The sequence below is a fragment of the Tauraco erythrolophus genome, chromosome 5 (assembly GCF_009769465.1).
Source record: "Tauraco erythrolophus isolate bTauEry1 chromosome 5, bTauEry1.pri, whole genome shotgun sequence".
Taxonomy (NCBI): domain Eukaryota; kingdom Metazoa; phylum Chordata; class Aves; order Musophagiformes; family Musophagidae; genus Tauraco; species Tauraco erythrolophus.
The window spans coordinates 22448433-22467103 of NC_141469.1; the positions used below are offsets into that span (position 1 = coordinate 22448433).

Consider the following 18671-nt stretch of genomic DNA (forward strand, 5'->3'; position numbering starts at 1 on the left):
CCTCAGCTGCCCGGCTGCATGCCCCAGCTGCAGACCGTGGTCGGGTGCCACAGCTTCTGTAGGCTTTTGTGAGGAGAGATATCAAGTGATCGAGGCTGTAGGCAGGGGGAGAACGCCTGTTCCTTTGCACAAAAAGGCCTTTTGTAAGCTGCTCTGGGTAACCACCAGCCGTTGCAATCCCCAGCCCCGTGTAGGGCCACGTATTTCTCCATGACCAATGGCTACGCTCAGGTTCCCTGTGCTGGTGAGAAGCAGAGTCTTCTGCCTCCACCTACCCCTGGGACTGCGCTACTTGGAGTAGTTTGCACTGGCTGAGAAAGCAGAGGAATGAGGGAAAATGTCACATAAGGTGTAGTAACAGAGAAGCTGTGACAAGCTGCTGGGGGAAGACTGGAGACTGTTGGCTGCCCAGGGTTTCCTCTGGCTTACGGTCCCTACTCCATCCCAGCCCCTGGCTGACCCCTCCACGGAAGTCCTGGCCACCAACTGCCCTTGGAAAGACGTTCCCAGTGCCCTGCAGCTCCGCACAGCCTTCTCCCTCTGGACCTTGCTGATGATGGTGGTGGTTTCCTAATGGCTCAAAGCCCCGTCATGCATTTGAGTCTCCTAGTTGTGTGGTGATTTACAGCTGCTCTGCTGAACTTCCACCGAGCTGTCTGGATCCGAGAAGGGTCAGGAATACCTTCTGTTTCTCACCACGCTTCCGCAGGTTTATTCTTTGGAGTGACTTTATTTATTTTTGCAGTGATCATCCTCTCGTGGAAGCCGTGAGACCTGCACAGCTCCTCCATGGTGAACTTTAGCAGGAGAACGTCTTCAAGCTTCGGGGAGTCCTTCCCAATGCTCTGCAGAGCTGGAACCAGAAAGGGCAGAAGATGCTTGGGAGAGCTTGTGGTGATCGCGAGGTGTTGCTAAACAGCATTAACCCACCTGAGAAACGCTGCGTTTGAGGCTGACGGGGGCTGGAAGGTGCTGCTGAGCTGGGGAAGGCTTGCTAACGCTGTCCAGATGTTTGCATCTGCTGGTTGCATCCGAGAGCCCTGTTAATGGGACCTCAACATGAGCTTGAGTGCCAGGAGGGCTCTGACTGCACTGCTGCCAGGGCTGTGCCCATTAGATTTGCCCTTTGTGTTGGGAAACCCCAGGAATGTCCCCTGTCCTTTCCTCTCTCAAATGTCACCTCGGGCCGGCATGCCCAGAGGTCCCAGAGCACTTCAGGTGAGGGTGTCTTGCAGCTGTCTCCGTTTTTAGAGTAAAATCATTCACAAAGCTTTAATTACTAGCGTTAATTAATATTATTATTAAGGCTTCCATAACCATTGAGGAATTAAGGGAGAGGGTTGGGTGACCCCAGGAAAGGAACCAAAGAGGCTGCAGCAGAGCAGGGAAGATGCTCTGTGTGTGCTTGCAGGAAAGGAAAGCGAGCAGCACCCCCTCCCCACGCTGCTGTGTTAGAAAAAAAATAGTAATATTATTATTAATATTACTCTTAATAGCAGCTGTGGAGCGTACTGAGGATGGCAGAGGGGTCTCTGCTCCGTCTCGCCCTGTTGGGATGGATGGGGGGAAAGCAATGAAACAATCCCACCTTGTGCAGGCAGCCTCTCTCCCCCTCCCCATCCCCTTTTTCCTCCCGGGGGAAGGGGCTGAAGCGGCTGCGGGGAGCCCGGGGCGGGGGGCCGGGGGCTGCCGGCCCCCCTGCGGCGGGACGCCCGGGCGGAGGGAGCCTGGGAGCAGCCTCCTCCTCCTCCTCCTCCGCTCTGGTTTTCATTAGGCGGCCCGGCCGGGCCAAGAAACACAGCAATAAATAAAAGCGAACAATGCCGCCCCCCCCTCCCCGGCCACCCCCCTCCCAGCATCCCGCCGCGCGCCTGGGAACGGGGGCTCCGGCCGCGCTCGGGGCGCACGCATGGGGCTGGCGGGGGGAACGCGGGCGGAGGGGGGGGCAGCCGAGAGCATAAGAGGGGAGGGCAGGGCCAGAGGCAGCGAGCAGAGGCGGTGACAGCCCCGGGGAGCGGCGGCATGGCCGGGCGGGCCCCCCGCCAGCGCTGCGGCCGCGGGGGCTCGGCCGCTTTCGGGGGGAACTGCGGCTGCTTCTTCTGGGGGGGGTGGTTGTTGCTGCTGCTGCTCCCCGGGCGGGGGGATGCGTCCGGACCGCGAGGTAAGGCGGGAGGGGGAAGAGGAGGCGGGCCCCAGGCCAGGGTGGGGGTACCCCGGAGGGAGGGGGTGGTCGCATCTCTGGGATGGGAGGTGGGGGGACGATGACTGTGGGCAGCGCTCCCTCCCTTTGGCCCCCTTGTCTTGCTGGGGCTGTGCCCCCCAAATCCCCCACCCCAAATCCACCCCCATCCCGGCGCTGCCCGGGGCGGCCGGACTCTCCGCTTTGACTCTATATGGGCTGGTTGGGATGGGAGGGCTGGGACCCGCCGGCGTCCCCTGCGAGGGGGAGGTGGGCTCCTCATTCCCCCCGCCCCTGCTCCCCCAGCACCCCTAAACAGCAGAGACTCCCCCTCATCTCCTCATCCTGCACCTCCAATGGGTCACCGCAAACATCCCAGTTCTGGGCAGTGGCACCTTGAAAGGGAACTGGCAGGGGTTTGGGTGCGTTTTGGGGTGAAACTTGGCTTTTTCTGTTGTTGAGGAAATACATTGTTTTCTCCGGAGGTTCCTATCGCTTTTCAAATGGGGAGGAGGAGCATTGCCAGGTTGGATTTAGCCTCCTCTAGTCTCTCTCCTCCATCCCTGATTCCTTCCACAACCCCACCAAGAAGCTGGGGCTTGAAGCACAATTTTTGTTATTATTGTTTTTTACTTCCGAGCTTTGCTGGGTTCTCTGCTGCTGCAAACAAAGTTTTCCAGCAACTCTGAGAGAGAGACCCGTGCGAGGGGCGCAGCTGGGAGAGGAACAGGGAGGGCGGTGGGAGCCAGAAACCTCTGTTTGTGTTAAAAAGAAGGGGAGAAGCAGACGAGAGAGCTGCCCACTTTGCCTGGGTGCCACGGGGTTCATCTTCAGGCTCCAGCATCCCCCAAACGCGGGGCTGCCCGGCCCCAACGGTGCAAACATCCCAAACGCTGAAACAACGCTGTTCCCGCCGCAGCATTCCCAGAAAGGGCTGGGAATGTATGTTTTCCAGGAAAAAAAAAAAAAGAAAGAGAAGAAGGGGGGTGGGAAACCCTCTCTGCATTACATTTTGGTTTATTTGACTTAGATTTTTAAGGCCCTGTCTCATGCTCCGTGTCTCTCCGATTTCCCAGCAAAAGCTGTAGTCAAAAGAGCGAGAAGCTTAATGTAATAACTGAGGGGTTTTTACGACGTGGCCCGAAGCCCAGCCCCGTAATCCCTGCAGAACGGCTGCCCCTCGCGTCCCCTCGTCTCCCCAGACAGCGTGGGAGCAAGACGAGCTGTGCAGGAAGCTGGGAGAGGCAGCATCTCCCTGCCCTTCTCCCTCTGCTGCAGCCAGCAAAGGGAAAAATAGGATTTTTCCCCCTTTTTCTCTGATATGGGAAGGCAGCAAACCCTGCCGGAGCTGCCCACCCTTTGTGGCTGAATGCAATTCACATAGTGGCCGTGCCTCAGTTTCCCCACCAGAAAATGAGGCTTATATATGGCTGAGGGGATTGGAGGGCCTCCCTAATGCTTTCGGAGGAGGTGAAGAGAAGGAAACTGGGATCGTGCCACCACCTTATCTACAGTTATTCCTGGAATCTGATTAAATGCTATATATAATGAAAGCTGATTAAATGCCACCATGCGATAGCGCCGGGCGCGTCCCGGGGCCTCGAGGGACGGATATGGCCGGGCTGGGTCGCTCGATCACGTTAAACACTCAACCTGCAGTTCCCAACCCCTAATTCCAGCTTTTTTTTGTTTTAACTTATCAGTAACTTCATCTTTCCTCCAGCCAAATCCCCCCAGCTCGTTGCACGGCGAACCAAAACAAGTGTATAACATTATAAAGCCGTAAGCCCTGTTATTGTTCCACTCCCTTAGTAAATAACTTCACCCTTTGCTGGGGAAGGTTACCAGATCCAAGCTGTCACGGGCAACGTTTGGCTTGGCGAGGTGCTCCAGCCCTTGGCTTTTTTTGCCAGACCTCTTCCCCTCTCTGCAGCATCTTCGGATTTTGTTTTATTATTTTTTTCTGTCGTTGTCCGGGCTTGAGTTGTCGGTAGCTGCTCACTTTGCTGCAAGGAAACACGGCCACGTTGTTTAGGAAAAAAAATAATCAGAAAAAAAATCTTAGAAAGTCTGTCGGTCTCTAATAGTCTGTCGGTCTCTAATCGAGCCAAGGAATCGCTAGTACTGCTCTGCCCAGGGGAGTTGGGATGGCTCCGAGAAACCCGTAATGTGCTGTAGCTATTTTAGCTCCTCGGCTCCCTGCTGGAGCCCAGCTCTGGCTGGAAAGATGATGGCTCTGTTTCTGGGTGATGGACCCACGCTTCTCCATCCCATAAACGATGACAATCAATGGTGTAAAAGCATAAAGCGGAAAAAAAAAAAACAAAACAAAAAAAAAAAACAAAGGAGAAAAAATTTGAGAGAGAGGGCAGGAAGATGCGCTGCTGCCCACGGACCCTCACCCGGGGCTGGGGTGCTCAGTGGGCTTTGCCTGGGGTGGCCGGTGATGACTCTCGGAGCAGGGCCGAGGTGGTGGCACTCGTGCACCGGCTGCTTCTCCAGGGCAGGTTTCTGGGGATTTAGACCATGGATTTGGGACCTAGGTGGGCAGCGATGCTCCTGGGAGGCTTCCAGGAGGAAGGCTGGGGCAGCGATGAGGGCACTGGCCTGGGGAGGGGGTGATGCTTTGGCTTTGTGCTGGTGGCCATCACCCAGAATCACCCCAGAGATGACCCTGGATGTTGTCCAGACCCCCCAGCTCTGCCTTTTCCCCCATTTCTCTCTTGGTGTAGCTGCAGAGAAGCTCCCTCTCTCAGGGACTTGCATAGTCTGTTCGTGTGCTCACCAGGTGTTCTCTTTTCCAGGTCCACCGTCCCATGGAGAGCGGGTCACCCCACACTGGCTGCTCAGGGGCCGCACCAGACGAGCCGTCAGTCTGGATGAAAAGGTGAGGGCAGAGACGGTTCCTCCCCCTGCACTGTGCAGCCAGGTCCTGCACCCAGAGGTCTTCGTTGGTGGGACCCGCATGGAGATGTTGAGTTTGCAGGACCTGTGAGCAGGACGTTGAGTTCATAGGACCCATCACCCTGTCCAGGTGATGAACAGGGAAAGCAGAGGGTTCAACAGCAAGTCAATGGAGCGTGGTCTTAAATATTGGTCAGTAAGAAGGATGGGCCAGAGCTATAGGGTGAGTGGAGAGGAGTTGGGCACTTTGGAGAGAGGAGATGGAGGTGGTTCATCAGAGTGGTGGTTTGGCCAGGATAGACAGACCAACAGTATTTGCTAGTGGGAAAGTGCTGCAGGATTTACGAGTGATGTTCTTGGGAAGGCTGCAGAGAAGCTGGTCATGGGCTGCATGGCAGAGAGGACATCTCTTCCCAGGGTTGTTCTGGTGGCCCTCCCCGCCGCCTCCACCGTCTCCAAATCCACTTTATGAGATGCTTGTGGTGACCCTTGCCTGGGTTTGGCACCTTGCCTGGCTCTGGGGTCAACCGGCTCCGCAGCTGCCCATCGGCCGCAGCAGCCAGTCCTCGTGCCCAGCAGCTGGGAGTGTCTCGGGGGCTGTGGTCTCCTTTGGGGCAGATCAAAATCGCTTCCCAGCACAACGAGCACTGATGTGGATGGTTGCAGGAAGTGGTTGCGTTTTGGGGCTGAGCAGATTTTGGGAAGTGACCTTCTCTGGTGGTGTCTCCCTGGAGGAGAGGCTGAGGATGTAGCTTTGAAGCTGTCTGAGATGCCTCCAAGTGAGACCTTCTTGCTCCAGGCAGGAGATACTGAGGGGGGAGTCAACTACGCTTCCCAGCACCGAAAGCGGAGAGGGGTTCTGTGCTCCCCCACCTCCTCTGGAGGTGCTGGATGATGCCTTTTCCCAGAGGATTTGGGAGCGTCGCTCCCATTGGTGCTGGCTGCTGGGAATTGTGGTTCTCCGGTAGCTGAAACAGCCCATGGTGTTGGGAATGCTGTGGCCACAGAGATGTCCCCTCCCTTCCTAGCAGCCCCGGATCGGGCCATATTTAGGTTGGAGGACACTTGAGGCTGGGACTGCGCAGCAGCAGGAGGTTTATTTATACTCTCGCTAACACGAGGCTGCCCAAATTTGTGTATGGCCCGCTTGAGGGGCGGGAGTCTGTAAGGAGAAGACATCCGAGCACCTGAGATGATGGGTCGAAGGGTGGCAACCACCCCGAGGCTTCTCTGTCCCTTCCTCGGGATCTGCTCCTCCGCGCGGCAGGTGGGACGCCGCGACGTGGCCCATGCCACGGTACCAGAGGACATCACTGCGTCTCCTCTTCCTCCTCCCGGAGGAGCGAGGTCGAGCTGGCGGGGAGAGGAGGAGGAAGATGGAGATGGTGGCCTCGCGGTCCCGTCGTGTGTGGGCTGGGGGGGTGGCCCCTGCCTCCCCCCTCCACACTCTCCACTCTCCTATTGTTCAGGGCTGAGCTCCCCATGGGCTCCACGGCTCCCGGCACACATGGAAGCGATTTCGGAGAGGCTGGGGAGGAGGTTGTGGGGACCGTGATTGCAAACAGCTCCTTTGTCACCGCCGGCTCGGGGTGAGATCTTGCCCGGCTGCTGCCGGCATCCTCCTCCTCCTCCTCCTGGTCCTTCTCGGCTCAGGGTGCGGAGCGAAGGCTGCCAGAGCTGACTGTGGCCTTTTCTAACCTTTCAGAGCTGGAACTGGAGGTTGTGCCCAGCATCCTGGCCCAGATGTCCCACCAGTATCCAGCCGTGAGACACAGGAGTCCCCTGTCTCCACCCTGGGGACCCACCAAGCCTGTCGTGGTGTTCCCTCCTTATTTCTTTCCCTTTGTAGTTGCTTTTTCCCAAGCGTGGTGTCTCGCTGCCATGGTTTTTAACTGAAAGAGAGTGGGTTTAGGTTGGACATAGGAAGAAATGTCTTACGATGAAGGTGGTGAGACAGTGGACCAGGCTACCCAGAGAAGTTGTGGCTGCCCCATCTCTGGAAGTGTTCAAGGCCAGGTTGGATGGGGCTTTGAGCAACCTGGTGTAGTGGAAGGTGTCCCTGCCCATGGCAGGGGGGTTGGAACTAGATGATCTTGAAGGTGCCTTCCAACCCAAACCATTCTATGATTCTATAAACCATGAGGACTGAGGAGCACCCAGGCAGAAAAGCCCCTCAACCTCCCTCTGGGTCTCTCCTGGCACCAATCGAGCATCCTTCCACCCACTGCTGCCCCTCACACCATGGCATCACCCACTGAGTCCCTGGAGCAGCCAGTGTCTGCCTGTCCTGGGGGTGGGACGTGGCCATCCTCTTCATCCTCGCTGACCAATGCACAGAGCATCCCCACCGGTCACGGTTGGGTTGCGATACCCCAGCCCTCCCCCAGCCCTGCGGTGCGGACCCCTCCCCTGAGAACATCACATCCATGTGGGGTCACAGCCCTGCTCAGGAGGAGGAGGAAGGGAGGAGAAGGACCGCCCGTGGTTCAGGGCAAGCTGCAGGTGCCAAGGACACGCACTCCTGCAATCTGTTTCCTGCAAGGAAGCTCTTTTGGCAATGTGTGGCAGGACAGAGCAAACCCTGCCGTGGTCCCTGAGCCAAGTTTGCTTTGGAACAACCAAAATCCTGCCTCTCTCCCTCCGGAGCCTGGATTACCTTGGGTCCTCCTGAATTCCTTGGAGCTACCTGCCCCTGGGATGCATTTCCAGTGAGGAGCTGGAGCGAGAGGCTTGTCCTTGAGGTCTGGGCTCCTGATCCTGGTGCCCATTCAGGAGAAGGCGGCGCAGTCCTCAGGCTGTGCTCTTCAAACCCTCCCTGCTGCTGGGATCCAGCTGCCTGGGGAGGACCGTGACGCTCCAGCTGCAAAACCCATCTCTACATGCTGTCCAGAGCATCTCCTGGTGACTCCGGGCCCCGTGTCTCTCGTTCCATCCAGCCTTAGGAAATCAGGGCTTGTGGGAGCTGGCTGAGCAGATGGCCGGGCTGTGATTTGGATGTGGATTTTGGATTTTGGCTTAACTAGTGGTTTCCCGAGGAGCTCAGAGCTCTCCGAGCCCGCTCCCCGGCCAGCCCCTCTCCTGCAGGGCAGCGGGAACCTTCCGGCACGGGTGGTGGAGGGAGCCTGGGCAAGGAGGATGGTCGGGAGCCGTGGGGAGGAACAGAAGATCGTCTTTCCCCTCGAAGAGCAACTCAACCCCCTTGGCCTCAGCTCCACTGCAAACATCGCTGCGGTTCTTCTGATCAGTGGGTTGGAAAAGAAAAATAGTCTCGAGCTCGGCCCAGTCTTCTGGGTTGGGTCCTGGCCAGGGCAGATTTATCCCAGCTGCTCGTCGCCTCTCCCAGCCCAGCCTCTGGTGGGACTGGCTTTGCTGGGGTGTCCTGGAGAGAGGCCACCACCTCCACACCCAGCCAGGGCCAAGGGAAGGTGGTTCCTGCAGCTTATGTCGAGGACTGGTACATCCTTTTCGTGGTTGCTGGAGAAAGGAGATGGTGGGTTTTGAGTGCAGGAGGAAGATGATTCTGGAGCCTGGGAAGGTGCTGGAGCCCAGGATGACAGTGGAGCTTGGGATGATGCTGGAGCCTGGGAAGGTGCTGGAGCCCTGGCTGATTCTGGAGCCTGGAATGATGCTGGAGCCTGCAAAGGTGCTGGAGCCCTGGATGGTTCTGGAGCCTGGGAAGGTGCTGGAGCCCAGGATGATACTGGAACCTGGGATGATGCTGGAGTTTGGGATGATGCTGGAGCCTGCGAAGGTGCTGGAGCCCTAGATGATTCTGGAGCCTGGGATGATGCTGGAGCTTGGGATGATGCTGGAGCCTGCGAAGGTGCTAGAGCCCTGGATGATTATGGAGCCTGCAAAGGTGCTGGAGCCTAGGGTGAGATTAGAACCTGGGATGATGCTGGAGCTTGAAATGATGGTAGAGCTGAGGAGGATGCTGGAGCCTGGGGTGATGCTGGAGCCCAGAGATGCTCATCCTTGCTCATTCCTGGTGCGCAATGTCTTGGCTGGCAGCTCCTGGGGACCCAACTGCCTGCCAGTTAAGAGGCTCAAGGCAAAATTCTCGGCGTTTAATTAATGCAATAACCTCTCCTGGCCTTCGAGTTGGGTTATTTGACTCCTGCCCGGCATGAGTGGTGCTCACTGCCTCCTCCCTCGTCTTACTCCATCGCTATTCATTTCTCCAGGGGCTGAGCTGGTTTCAGCCCACCCCAGCCGAAAGCAGGATCAGTCCCCTGCTCCCCGCCGCCTCTCCACACGCTCTCAGGGGAAACTGAGGCATGAGGAAGGGGAGATCTCGCGACGCATCACCTGGCAGGGGTCAGACACGGATCCCATTAGCAGCCTTTGGGAGACGGGACGGTGCATGCACGGGGAGCTGCAAACGCCGGGATAACCCGGCATACACACGTGTCCCTTTAAGACGACAGCTGGGAAAGAGCATTTTGCCAGTAAAGGCCCTTAAGTCAAGGCAGGGAGTAATTGCTGGGGAATTCAAAACTGGGAAGGAGCTGACAGGGACTTGGCGGGGGGGGAGGAGAAGGAGGAGGAGGAAGGGCTGGGGGGAGAGGGTGTTAGGGAGCTCAGAGATGGGGAGAAATGGGCTTGAAAAAAGGGAGGGCAAGGCAAAGGAAAGAGGGGAAACGGCAAGAAAAACGTACAGACCATGTTTGGCCAAGGAGTGATGTTTGTATAAGATCATGTTCTAAAAATACAGCCCGTTCCCACCGCTGCCGAAGGAGGGGACCCCTCTGCCCCGGCTTCCTCCTCCCCACATCGCACGGGGCCCCTCCGGGAGCGGGGACCGTGGCTGTGGCCGTGCCGTGGCCGTGCCAAAGGGGCTCGCTGGGAAGCGGCAGGACCTCGGCCTCGGCGCGCTTTACTGTTGTGGTTTGGATTTTTTTTTAATGCAGTGTCTGGTCTCCTTTTTAGGAGCTAGGAAGATGGTTGGAGGCGGAGGAGGGGCTCAGCCAGCCCGACTCCGTCCCCATGCTGCCACGGGCTGGGGTGACCAGCACCTCCCAGTCCTTGGATAATGGGGCCATAAGGGTTCGGAGCCATGGGTCTCCAGGAGCATCCCTGTGAAAACCTCGCCAGGGTGCCGGGGCCCCGCGGCAGATCCCAAGCATGGGGCCGAGGGCTGGCAGCCCGCCGGGCTCCCTGCATCCGTCATGGATGGATGGGGAAGGACCGAGGGAGATGGAGCCAGCTCCACCGGCTGGGCCAGAACCGGAGACAGGGTGCTGGTTTTAGTGCTGGAGCTGGGAAAGGGACGTGGGGACATGGAGGGCGGCAGTTTGGGCTCCAGCCCATCCCGTCACATGCCAGAGGAGCTGTGCGTGGCGTGGATCTGGGCGTAGGGTTCCTGTTCAACGCGTTCCAAAGTGAGGGAGTGAGTAAAACCACCAGCATCCTGGGGAAGCTGAGTCAATCGTTTCCTCTGGCTGCCCCACGGTATTTTTAACAGTGCAGTTATCCGGTGCCCCGGCGGTTGCCGTGTATTTCCGTAGCCCATAGGGGTGCGGGTGGGTGCCAGCCCACCCCGGGACCAGCCTCTGCAGGAGACAAGGCCATTTCCACTGGCTCATGAGCCGTGATGGGATGGAGCCATGCTGGGATGGAGCACACAGACACCCCACTTGGGATGCTCGGGGTAATGCTCCCCATCCTGTATCCCATCTCGCTGCCTTTCCCTGGAGAAGCTGCCAGCAGAGGTGGGATTTGCTGTCTCACCCCCATCCTTGCAGGGCAAATCCCAGTGCGGATCCTCTTTTACCGCCTGCTATGGGAGGGAATTCACGGGAAATCAAGCAGGAAGGTTTAGTTCTCACCTTCCACGGGCTTGCGGCAGGGGATGGAGTAGGTGGAGCAGATCCACGGAGGAGAGGCTGGGATATGGCCTGAGCTGGGGAGCAGAGGGAGGTGTGGGGGACAAGGGTGGACAGAGGGAATAGTGTGTGGTGGGAGCAGCGCAGTGCGCCCCGTGGTCCATTCCCATCTTGAATTGAGGGGGGCTGAGCTTTCAGGAGGTGAGAGCTGGTGTGGGTTGGTGTGGGTTGTCACCTGCAGAGTGGCTGGGGATGCTCAGGGACCTCCTGGTCCCCATGTCCCCACTCACCCCTGCCCCTGCTCTCCCAGTTCCCACTGCATTTTTGCTTTGCTTTACTTTCCCAAGCAAGGACGGTGCTCGAAATTCATCACAGCCACTGTGCTCTGTGCTGCTAACGGAGCAGTAGGTCCTACAATAATACAGGCGGGCAGGATGATGGACAGACATCTGGCTGGCACCATCCTGGGCTTTGTCTTTTCTAACCCCGTCCCTCCTCTTCTTCCTCTGCAGGTGCCAGCGCCTGCCCGGGCAAAGGTGGCCGTGATGGTTGAGGGCAGAGAGCTCATTCTGGTGCTGGAGAGGAACCAGTAAGTGTTGGTGTTGGGTTGGGGAAGGGGCGTTGGATGTCCCTGGCATGATCTCAGCTGGAGCAATAGTATCCTGGCTGCCCTGTCCTGGTTCTCCCGCGCACAGGGGAAGGGACAGCCCGATGTGGCTTCCTGCCAGCTGTGGCCGATGCGGCAGTTTGGGCTGAAATGTTCCTTTTTTTCCGCTGCCCACACCCATGTCGTGCAAGAAACAGCCTTGGCTCGACGTGGCGGTGGGGGCCCAGCCCGGGTGGAGGTGGTGGAGGGTGCTGAGGGGATGGGGATGGGCCAGGCAGGGCTTAGCGGGACAGGGGACTCTTGAGCTGCTGTCCCCCTGATAGGGCTGATCCTGTGAGGTCTTTGGAGGTATCTCATGGTGGGCCATGCTGACTGCTGGCAGTGATTTGGAAACCTCTGCTGTTCTTCTGCTGGTCCGTTCTTGGGGTCCACAGTCTGGCACCCTTCATAGGTGACCTTACTCGACCCTTTTAGGGCCCTGTCTCTGGTTTGACTTGTATGCAGGTGCCAGCAGCATCTGTCTGCCGTGACACTCACCTAGCCTGGCATCTCCTTGCATCAGGGCTGGAGCAGGGCAGAGGAGAACAATCATCTCCAGGCTGGAGAGGTGGCCCTGTGCGAACCTTACGCAGTTCAACAAGACCAAGTGCAAGGTCCTGCACGTGGTTCGGGACAATCCCAAGCACAAGTATGGGCTGGGCAGAGAATGGATTGAGAACAGCCCTAAGGAGAAGGAGTTGGGGGTGTTAGTTGATGAGAAGCTCAACATGAGCCAGCAACGTGCGCTGGCAGCCCAGAAAGCCAACCGTGTCCTGGGCTGCATCCAAAGCAGTGTGGGCATCCGGTTGAGGGAGGGGATTCTGCCCCTCTGCTCTGCTCTCCTGAGACCCCCCCTGCAGTGCTGCATTCAGCTCTGGGGTCCCCAACACAAGAAGGACATGGAGCTGTTGGACAAGGCCTCATGACATTTGTCCCTTTGCAGGTTCAGGTCCCTCCTGGTGCTGGGTGGCCCCTGCGGTGGAGCAGGGTGGAAAGGCAATCTCTGCAGTGTACTTCTGCTTCTCACCAGCAGCTCTGGGAGGCTCGTGGCTGGCAGAACCCTCTTCTTACTGCTGTTTGGGTGCAAAGGCAGTCACCACAGTGTCCCCAAACAGTCCTGCTGGGCAGCAGGTCCCAGTGACCTGCGAGAGGCTTTTGGTGTGCGGGAAGGAGAACTGGAGGGTTCTCGTGCACGTTGTGTTTTATGACTGTGGGCAGTGAGGGGTTTGGCAGTGGGGGTTGAAAGCTCACATGCAAAGCTTAGTCTTGTTTCTAGCTGGTGCACCAGGCCTGGAGATATTTGTATGTCCTCTCATGACCCTCATTCTGGCTTTGTGTCACTTTGCCCTGCTGAAGGGATGAGTGTGGCCAGGAGGGATGAAGAGCATCCACTGGCAGGACTGGAGGAGCACAGGGCACTGCAGGGTGCTGAGCTCTGGACTAGGACGCAGTGAAACAGATGAGGGGGTTGGTGGCAGCAAAAAGGAGCTGAGCACCCCGGGCAGTCCATGGCACCCAGGACCATCTGTGGTACCCACAAAAAGCATTTGTGGCACCCAGGACTGTCTCTGACACTCAGGACTGCCTGTGGCACCTGGAGCCATCGGTGGCACCCAGAACTCTCTGAGGCACCCAGGACTTTCCATGGCATCAAAGAGCATCTGTAGCACACAGGACCATCCATGGCACTCAGGGTAGTCCACAGCACTCAAGATCATCCGTGGCACCCAGGACAGTATGTGGCATCCAAGTGCATCTGTGGCACCCAGGAGAGTCCATAACATCAAAGACATGACACCCAAGAACTTCCATGGCACCCAGGACCATCTGTGGTGCCCAAGGCAGTCCGTGGCACCCAAGAGTATCTATGGCAATGAGGACCATCCATAACACCCAAGACAGTCTATAGTCCCCAAGACCATCCATGGTACCAAAGATAGTCCACATGGCACCCAGGGTGGTCCACAGCACCCAAGACTGGCTGTACCTACTGTTTGTGTCTACTGGAAAGACCAGTGCAGCCCTGGCCATCTACACTGCTGTCTTGTGCCAGCTAACAGGGCTACCTTAGCCCTGCTTGCTCATGGGCCGGTGAGGCCATGCTAGACCTCAAATCTTCCTTGTTCTGATACTGGGAGATGTGACTGGCTTCTAAAACCATCCTTTGTGGTGTTTTACAACAAGACATTCCCTTGTGCTGGTGGAGAAGACACATCCCCATGCCTTTCCTTCCTCAGGGCTCCTGGTCCTTAGCCTGCCCTGGAGAGGACATCCCGGTGGTCTGAGTCATGCAGGGACTTGCTGTGCCCCCAGTTGGGGAATTGGCTCAACTCTCCCAGTTCTGCTCATTCCCTGGGCATGGCATAAAGGCTTTTACCTCTCTGCTGTTGTCAACTAACCCATCCCTGTCCCCATCCTGTGTGGGCAGCTGTCCCTCTGTGCCCACACTGGCTGGCTGCTTGTCTCGCCAGACTGCCCACAGGCCCCGTTCCAGGACTCGGGCTGAGCTCCCGTCTCCGGTCTCTGCTGTAACTGGAGTTCCTGGTGCCAGGCACCCACTCGCCGGCGGGCTGGGAAGGCGGGAATGTGCCCACAGTGACATTTTTGGGACCACACTGGTTGCAAAATAGAAACCAAGAGGCGGGAGGACTATTCTGGGGCTGGCTGCTCGGTTTATTTTCTTCTGCTGCAGAATAAAACTCCTGGGACGAGGCCAAACCCTGCGACTCGAGGGCCAGACAGTCAGCAGGGTTAAACCCAGCCCTGCTTTGTCCTTCTCCAGGCAGCCAAGAGCCCTGCGTGGACGCTGTCCCTTGGGGGACCCAGTGTCCCCACGGTGTCTGCAAGCTTGTGGTGGGACGCCCATCACCCTGGCATCTGGGCAACATCATGCAGATTTGGGCAGTGCGGGAAACTCATGTGCCCTTCTCTTCTCTCCCACCACCCATGGGCCCATTTCAGTCTCTATCTCCCCTGTCTACTCCTCGGCACCCCCAGCCCCACACGGTTGCTGGTTGCAAGCTCAGCTCTGGCTCTGCCCCACGACAGGAAGCAATGTGTCAGCATGGGATGGGATTGCATCACGGGTGGCTCCTGGACCAGCCTTGGTGGGAGATGGCTGGCATCTGGGGTGAAGGCAGAGGGGTGCGGGCTCTGCTAAAAGCAGGCTGAGCTTTCTCATTATCAGCTCTGGTTTTTATGGGGACCCTCCGCCCTGTTCCAGTGGGAGCATCAGCTGCTCTGTGCTGTGGGTGAGGCAGAGGGACATGCCCAAGGCTGGAGGGGGTGGCTTTGTCGGAGACTCAAAACCTTCCCTGTCCTTAGCTGATGTCCCCAACACAAGAAGGACATGGAGCTGCTGGAGTGGGTCCAAAGGAGACCATAAAGATGATCCAAGGGCTGGAGCACCTCTGCTATGGAGACAGGCTGAGAGAGTTGGGGTTGTTCAGCCTGGAGAAGAGAAGGCTCCAGGGAGACCTTCCAGCAGCCTTCCAGTACCTAAAGGGGCTACAAGAAAGCTGGAGAGGGGCTTTTGACAAGGGCGTGTAGTGACAGGGCAAGGGGTAATGGATTTGAACTGAAAGAGGGCAGAATTCTATGAGATCTAAGGAAGAAATTTTTTACAATGAGGGTGGTGAAACGCTGGCACAGGTTGCCCAGAGAAGCTGTGGCCACCCCATCCCTGGAAGTGTTCAAGGCCAGGCTGGACGAGGCTTTGAGCAACCTGGTGTAGTGGAAGGTGTCTCTGCCCATGGCAGGGGGGTTGGAACTAGATGATCTTTGAGTTCCCTTCCAACCCAAACCATTCTATGATTCTGTGGACTCCAAGTATGAGGTTGACTCTGTCTTTGCTTCCCCCCGGGGACTTTGGTAGTTCCATGGCAGGTTTGATCCCTATGGAGAAGCTGTCACCCTCTCTGACTGCTCATCCTTGGTGGTGGCCCCTGAGCCAGGGGGTGGGTGGGCAGCCGGTCTCCTGCTATGTGGGTCAGCAGCCTCAGACCAGGAGGACCCTGAAGCAGGACAGACACCCCCTTTCCTTGCAGAGATGCAAAGGGGGACACAGAGACATTGGACTGCGATTCATGTCCCCGCTAGCCGTGGGCAACCGGTGGCTGGGGACCAGCCCTGACTCAGCAGTGACGGCTTCACTGCCAGCTCCACCGCCTGAAGCTTTGCACGGGGAGGCTGTGAAGGGGAACCGTGTGGATGACTCAGCCCCTGCGCCCTACAGGACACCCAGACCAGCCCCAGGGTCTCACCCCTCTCCCCCTCTCCTCCCACTGCAGGCTGCTGGCACCGGGCTACACTGAGACGCACTACGCCGCGGATGGGCAGCCCATGACCTTGACTCCCAACCACACGGTGGGTGCCGGGGGATGGGCAGAGCTCGTCTCCTGTCTTTTTTCGGGGCACTTTGGCACTTGGGATGAAGCCAAAGCCCCACCGGGACAGCGTTTTGGCTGGTGGCGTCCCCGGTGCTGGTCTGTGGGAGGAATGTGGTGGTTCAGGGCTGGCTGTGTCCTGGGCTGAACCGTTGGAGCCAGCAGCCTCCTGGCTCCATCCTTCCTGTTTCCCTGTGCAGAGGGACACGAACGGGTGGGTTTTTTATGGGATGAGCACGTGGGGTTTGTTGCTGCCCAACACTAACAGAGGGTCTCCATTGCTTCTCTTGCAGGACCACTGCTACTACCACGGGCACGTCCAGAGCTATGGCAGCTCCTGGGTTGTCCTCAGCACCTGCTCGGGAATACGGTACGGAGACGTGTGGGGCCATGGGGCTTGTAGGGCTGATGAAGAAGAGGGATGGATCCATCTACATGCTTCCTGTCTGTGGGGACCCCCTGGAGCAGCACCGATGGTCCTCCAAGCCCAGCTCTAGATGCTTCGGGCTGATTTTCCATTGCTCCCATTCTCCCATCCTTCACCCAACCCTGGGAGTGGGTGGCGGTGACAGGGCAGAGGCCATTTTTCTGGCAGCATGAACTGCCTTCAAGGAAATTTGTCTCTGGAGGAGGCGAGACCCCGCACCTCACAGCGGGTACCCCAGAACCGAGCATCGTCCCGTCGCGTCTGCTAGCTGCTGTCCTGCGTCCGCATGGTCGGACTGGCACGGAGGGTTGAATGTCAAAGACATATTAGCTCATAGGGCTGTATTCACAGAGACCCCCGTCTCTTGGCTCTGCCCTGTGCTGGGTATGGACCAAGCTGAGGTGCAGTGAGTTTGTGGGGCCTCAGGAGGGGCTGGGGGAGTGGGGCGGAAGCACCACGGGAGCCATCAGGGGCTGCTCTCCGTTACCAGGGGCCTGATAGTGCTCAGCAGCAACGCCAGCTACTACCTGCAACCCCTGGGGACCCCCGAGCCAGGCCACCACATCATCCACCGCGCAGAGCACTTGCCCATCCGAGGTGGGACCTGCGGCCACGGCGACGATATCGGGAGCACCGTCGCCGACATCGCTGGGTTCTTCCAGCCAGCTCATGGCCGGGTAAATCCACCCCAGCGTCCTTCGCTGGGGAGGGACAGAGGCCTGGGAGCAGGGTGGTCTGCACTCCTGCTGACTGCCTGCAGCTTGTGGCGGGGTGCCTGTCACTCTGGCGTCTGGGCGGGGTTGTGCAGGCAAGTGGGACGTGAGGAGCCTGCGTGGGCAGTGTTCCTGGTCTGAGTTTGGGCAGGAGACCTCAAAGGGAGGAGGTGTGAGTTGGGGAGCGGTGCTGTGCCGTATGGTGTGGGACGTGCCGTGAGGTAACGCTGGGAATTGCACTGTAGCTGCTCAAATTCTCCTTGTCGCCTCGTGCCTCAGTTTCCCCTCGCAGCTGTCCTTCCTGAGCCGCTCTGGGAAGCCTGAGATGCCCAGAGCCGTGGGGCTGCCTGCTCCTTTGCTCCTCTGAACTTTTCTGTCTGGCTTTGCAGGTGAAGAGAGATGCCTGGAGGACCATGAAGTACATGGAGCTCTTCATTGTTGCTGATCACACGCTGGTGAGTGCTGTGGGAGGCACAAAACTGATCCCCTGCTGAAAAGCCAGGACCTTTCTCTGTTTCCCTCCCTCCTTTCCCTCTGGTGACCCTTCCCCATCCCTGTCTCTCTGCAGTACAGGAACCAGAACCTCAACCTGGGCCACACCAAGCAGCGCATCGTGGAGATTGCCAACTATGTGGACAAGGTAACAGCTGGCCAGAGGGACCTGCTGGTCTCTTGTCACCACTTCCATCATTCCTGGTGCACGTGAAAGCAGCTGAGGTCAGGGCCAGCCTGATGGTGGTCCTCAAGGACTGTCCCTGTGTCACTGCAGTGAGCAGTTTAGGTGGCAGATGTGAGCACGTGGTGGGAAATGCTTTGTCACTTGTTGATGGAGCTGCAGCAGTGAAAAAGGTGCTGGCTTTTTGCTCTGCTGTGGCAATGGGGATCAATGCTGGCAGCAGATGGATGGCATTGTGCCATCCTGCCTGGCTCCCGTGCCCACACCGGTGCCTGTAGAGCTCATCTTTGCAGGTGGATTTGGGACAAGTGTGTCCCTGAGTCACCCCGCTGGAGGGAAGGCATGGAGACGCAACCAGATGAGATGCTGTGGTGGGGATGGAGTATGTGCAGCAAATGCCTGTTCCCTCCATCCCTGTTCCCTTCCTGCAGTTTTACAGGTCGCTCAACATCAAGGTGGCCCTGATCGGCTTGGAGGTGTGGACGGAGCGGGACCAGTGCACCGTCACCAGCGATGCCAACGCCACGCTCTGGTCCTTCCTGCAATGGAAGAAGGCGCTGAGGTCACGCAAGAAGCATGACAATGCCCAGCTGCTGACGTGAGCACCCCGATGGACCTGGAGATGTTGGGGCAGGGGGGGTCCCAGCTTGGATTGAGGTCTGCAAACCACCCCTGGTGTCCTAACTGCTCCTCCGTTTTCCTTTCTGAGCAGAGGGAAGACGTTCAGGGGGACAACTATCGGCATGGCCCCGCTGGAGGGGATGTGCAGCGCAGATAACTCTGGAGGCGTCAGTGTGGTAAGAGGGGCACGGGGGTCCTTGCTGCTCCTCCCAGGCTGGGGGTCCCCATCACCAACTCCTCTTGTTGGGGTGCTTCATGGGCTCGGAGGACCAGCCAGCCAGGGCTGGTCCTGGAA

At 58.1% G+C, this 18671-nt stretch overlaps 1 protein-coding gene across 1 annotated transcript in view; it reads left to right on the top strand.

Moving 5' to 3' along the window:
• The first annotated feature begins 2022 nt into the window (after positions 1-2022).
• Positions 2023-18671, top strand: part of ADAM33 (ADAM metallopeptidase domain 33) — a 31985-nt gene continuing 15336 nt past the window's right edge. Inside the window, exons 1-10 of the mRNA XM_086612434.1 lie at positions 2023-2161; positions 4984-5066; positions 11421-11497; positions 15844-15919; positions 16233-16309; positions 16857-17043; positions 17469-17534; positions 17648-17719; positions 18187-18353; positions 18468-18552. Of these exons, the coding sequence (XP_086468560.1) occupies positions 2023-2161; positions 4984-5066; positions 11421-11497; positions 15844-15919; positions 16233-16309; positions 16857-17043; positions 17469-17534; positions 17648-17719; positions 18187-18353; positions 18468-18552 (1029 nt within the window). The remainder of the gene's footprint in view (positions 2162-4983; positions 5067-11420; positions 11498-15843; positions 15920-16232; positions 16310-16856; positions 17044-17468; positions 17535-17647; positions 17720-18186; positions 18354-18467; positions 18553-18671) is intronic.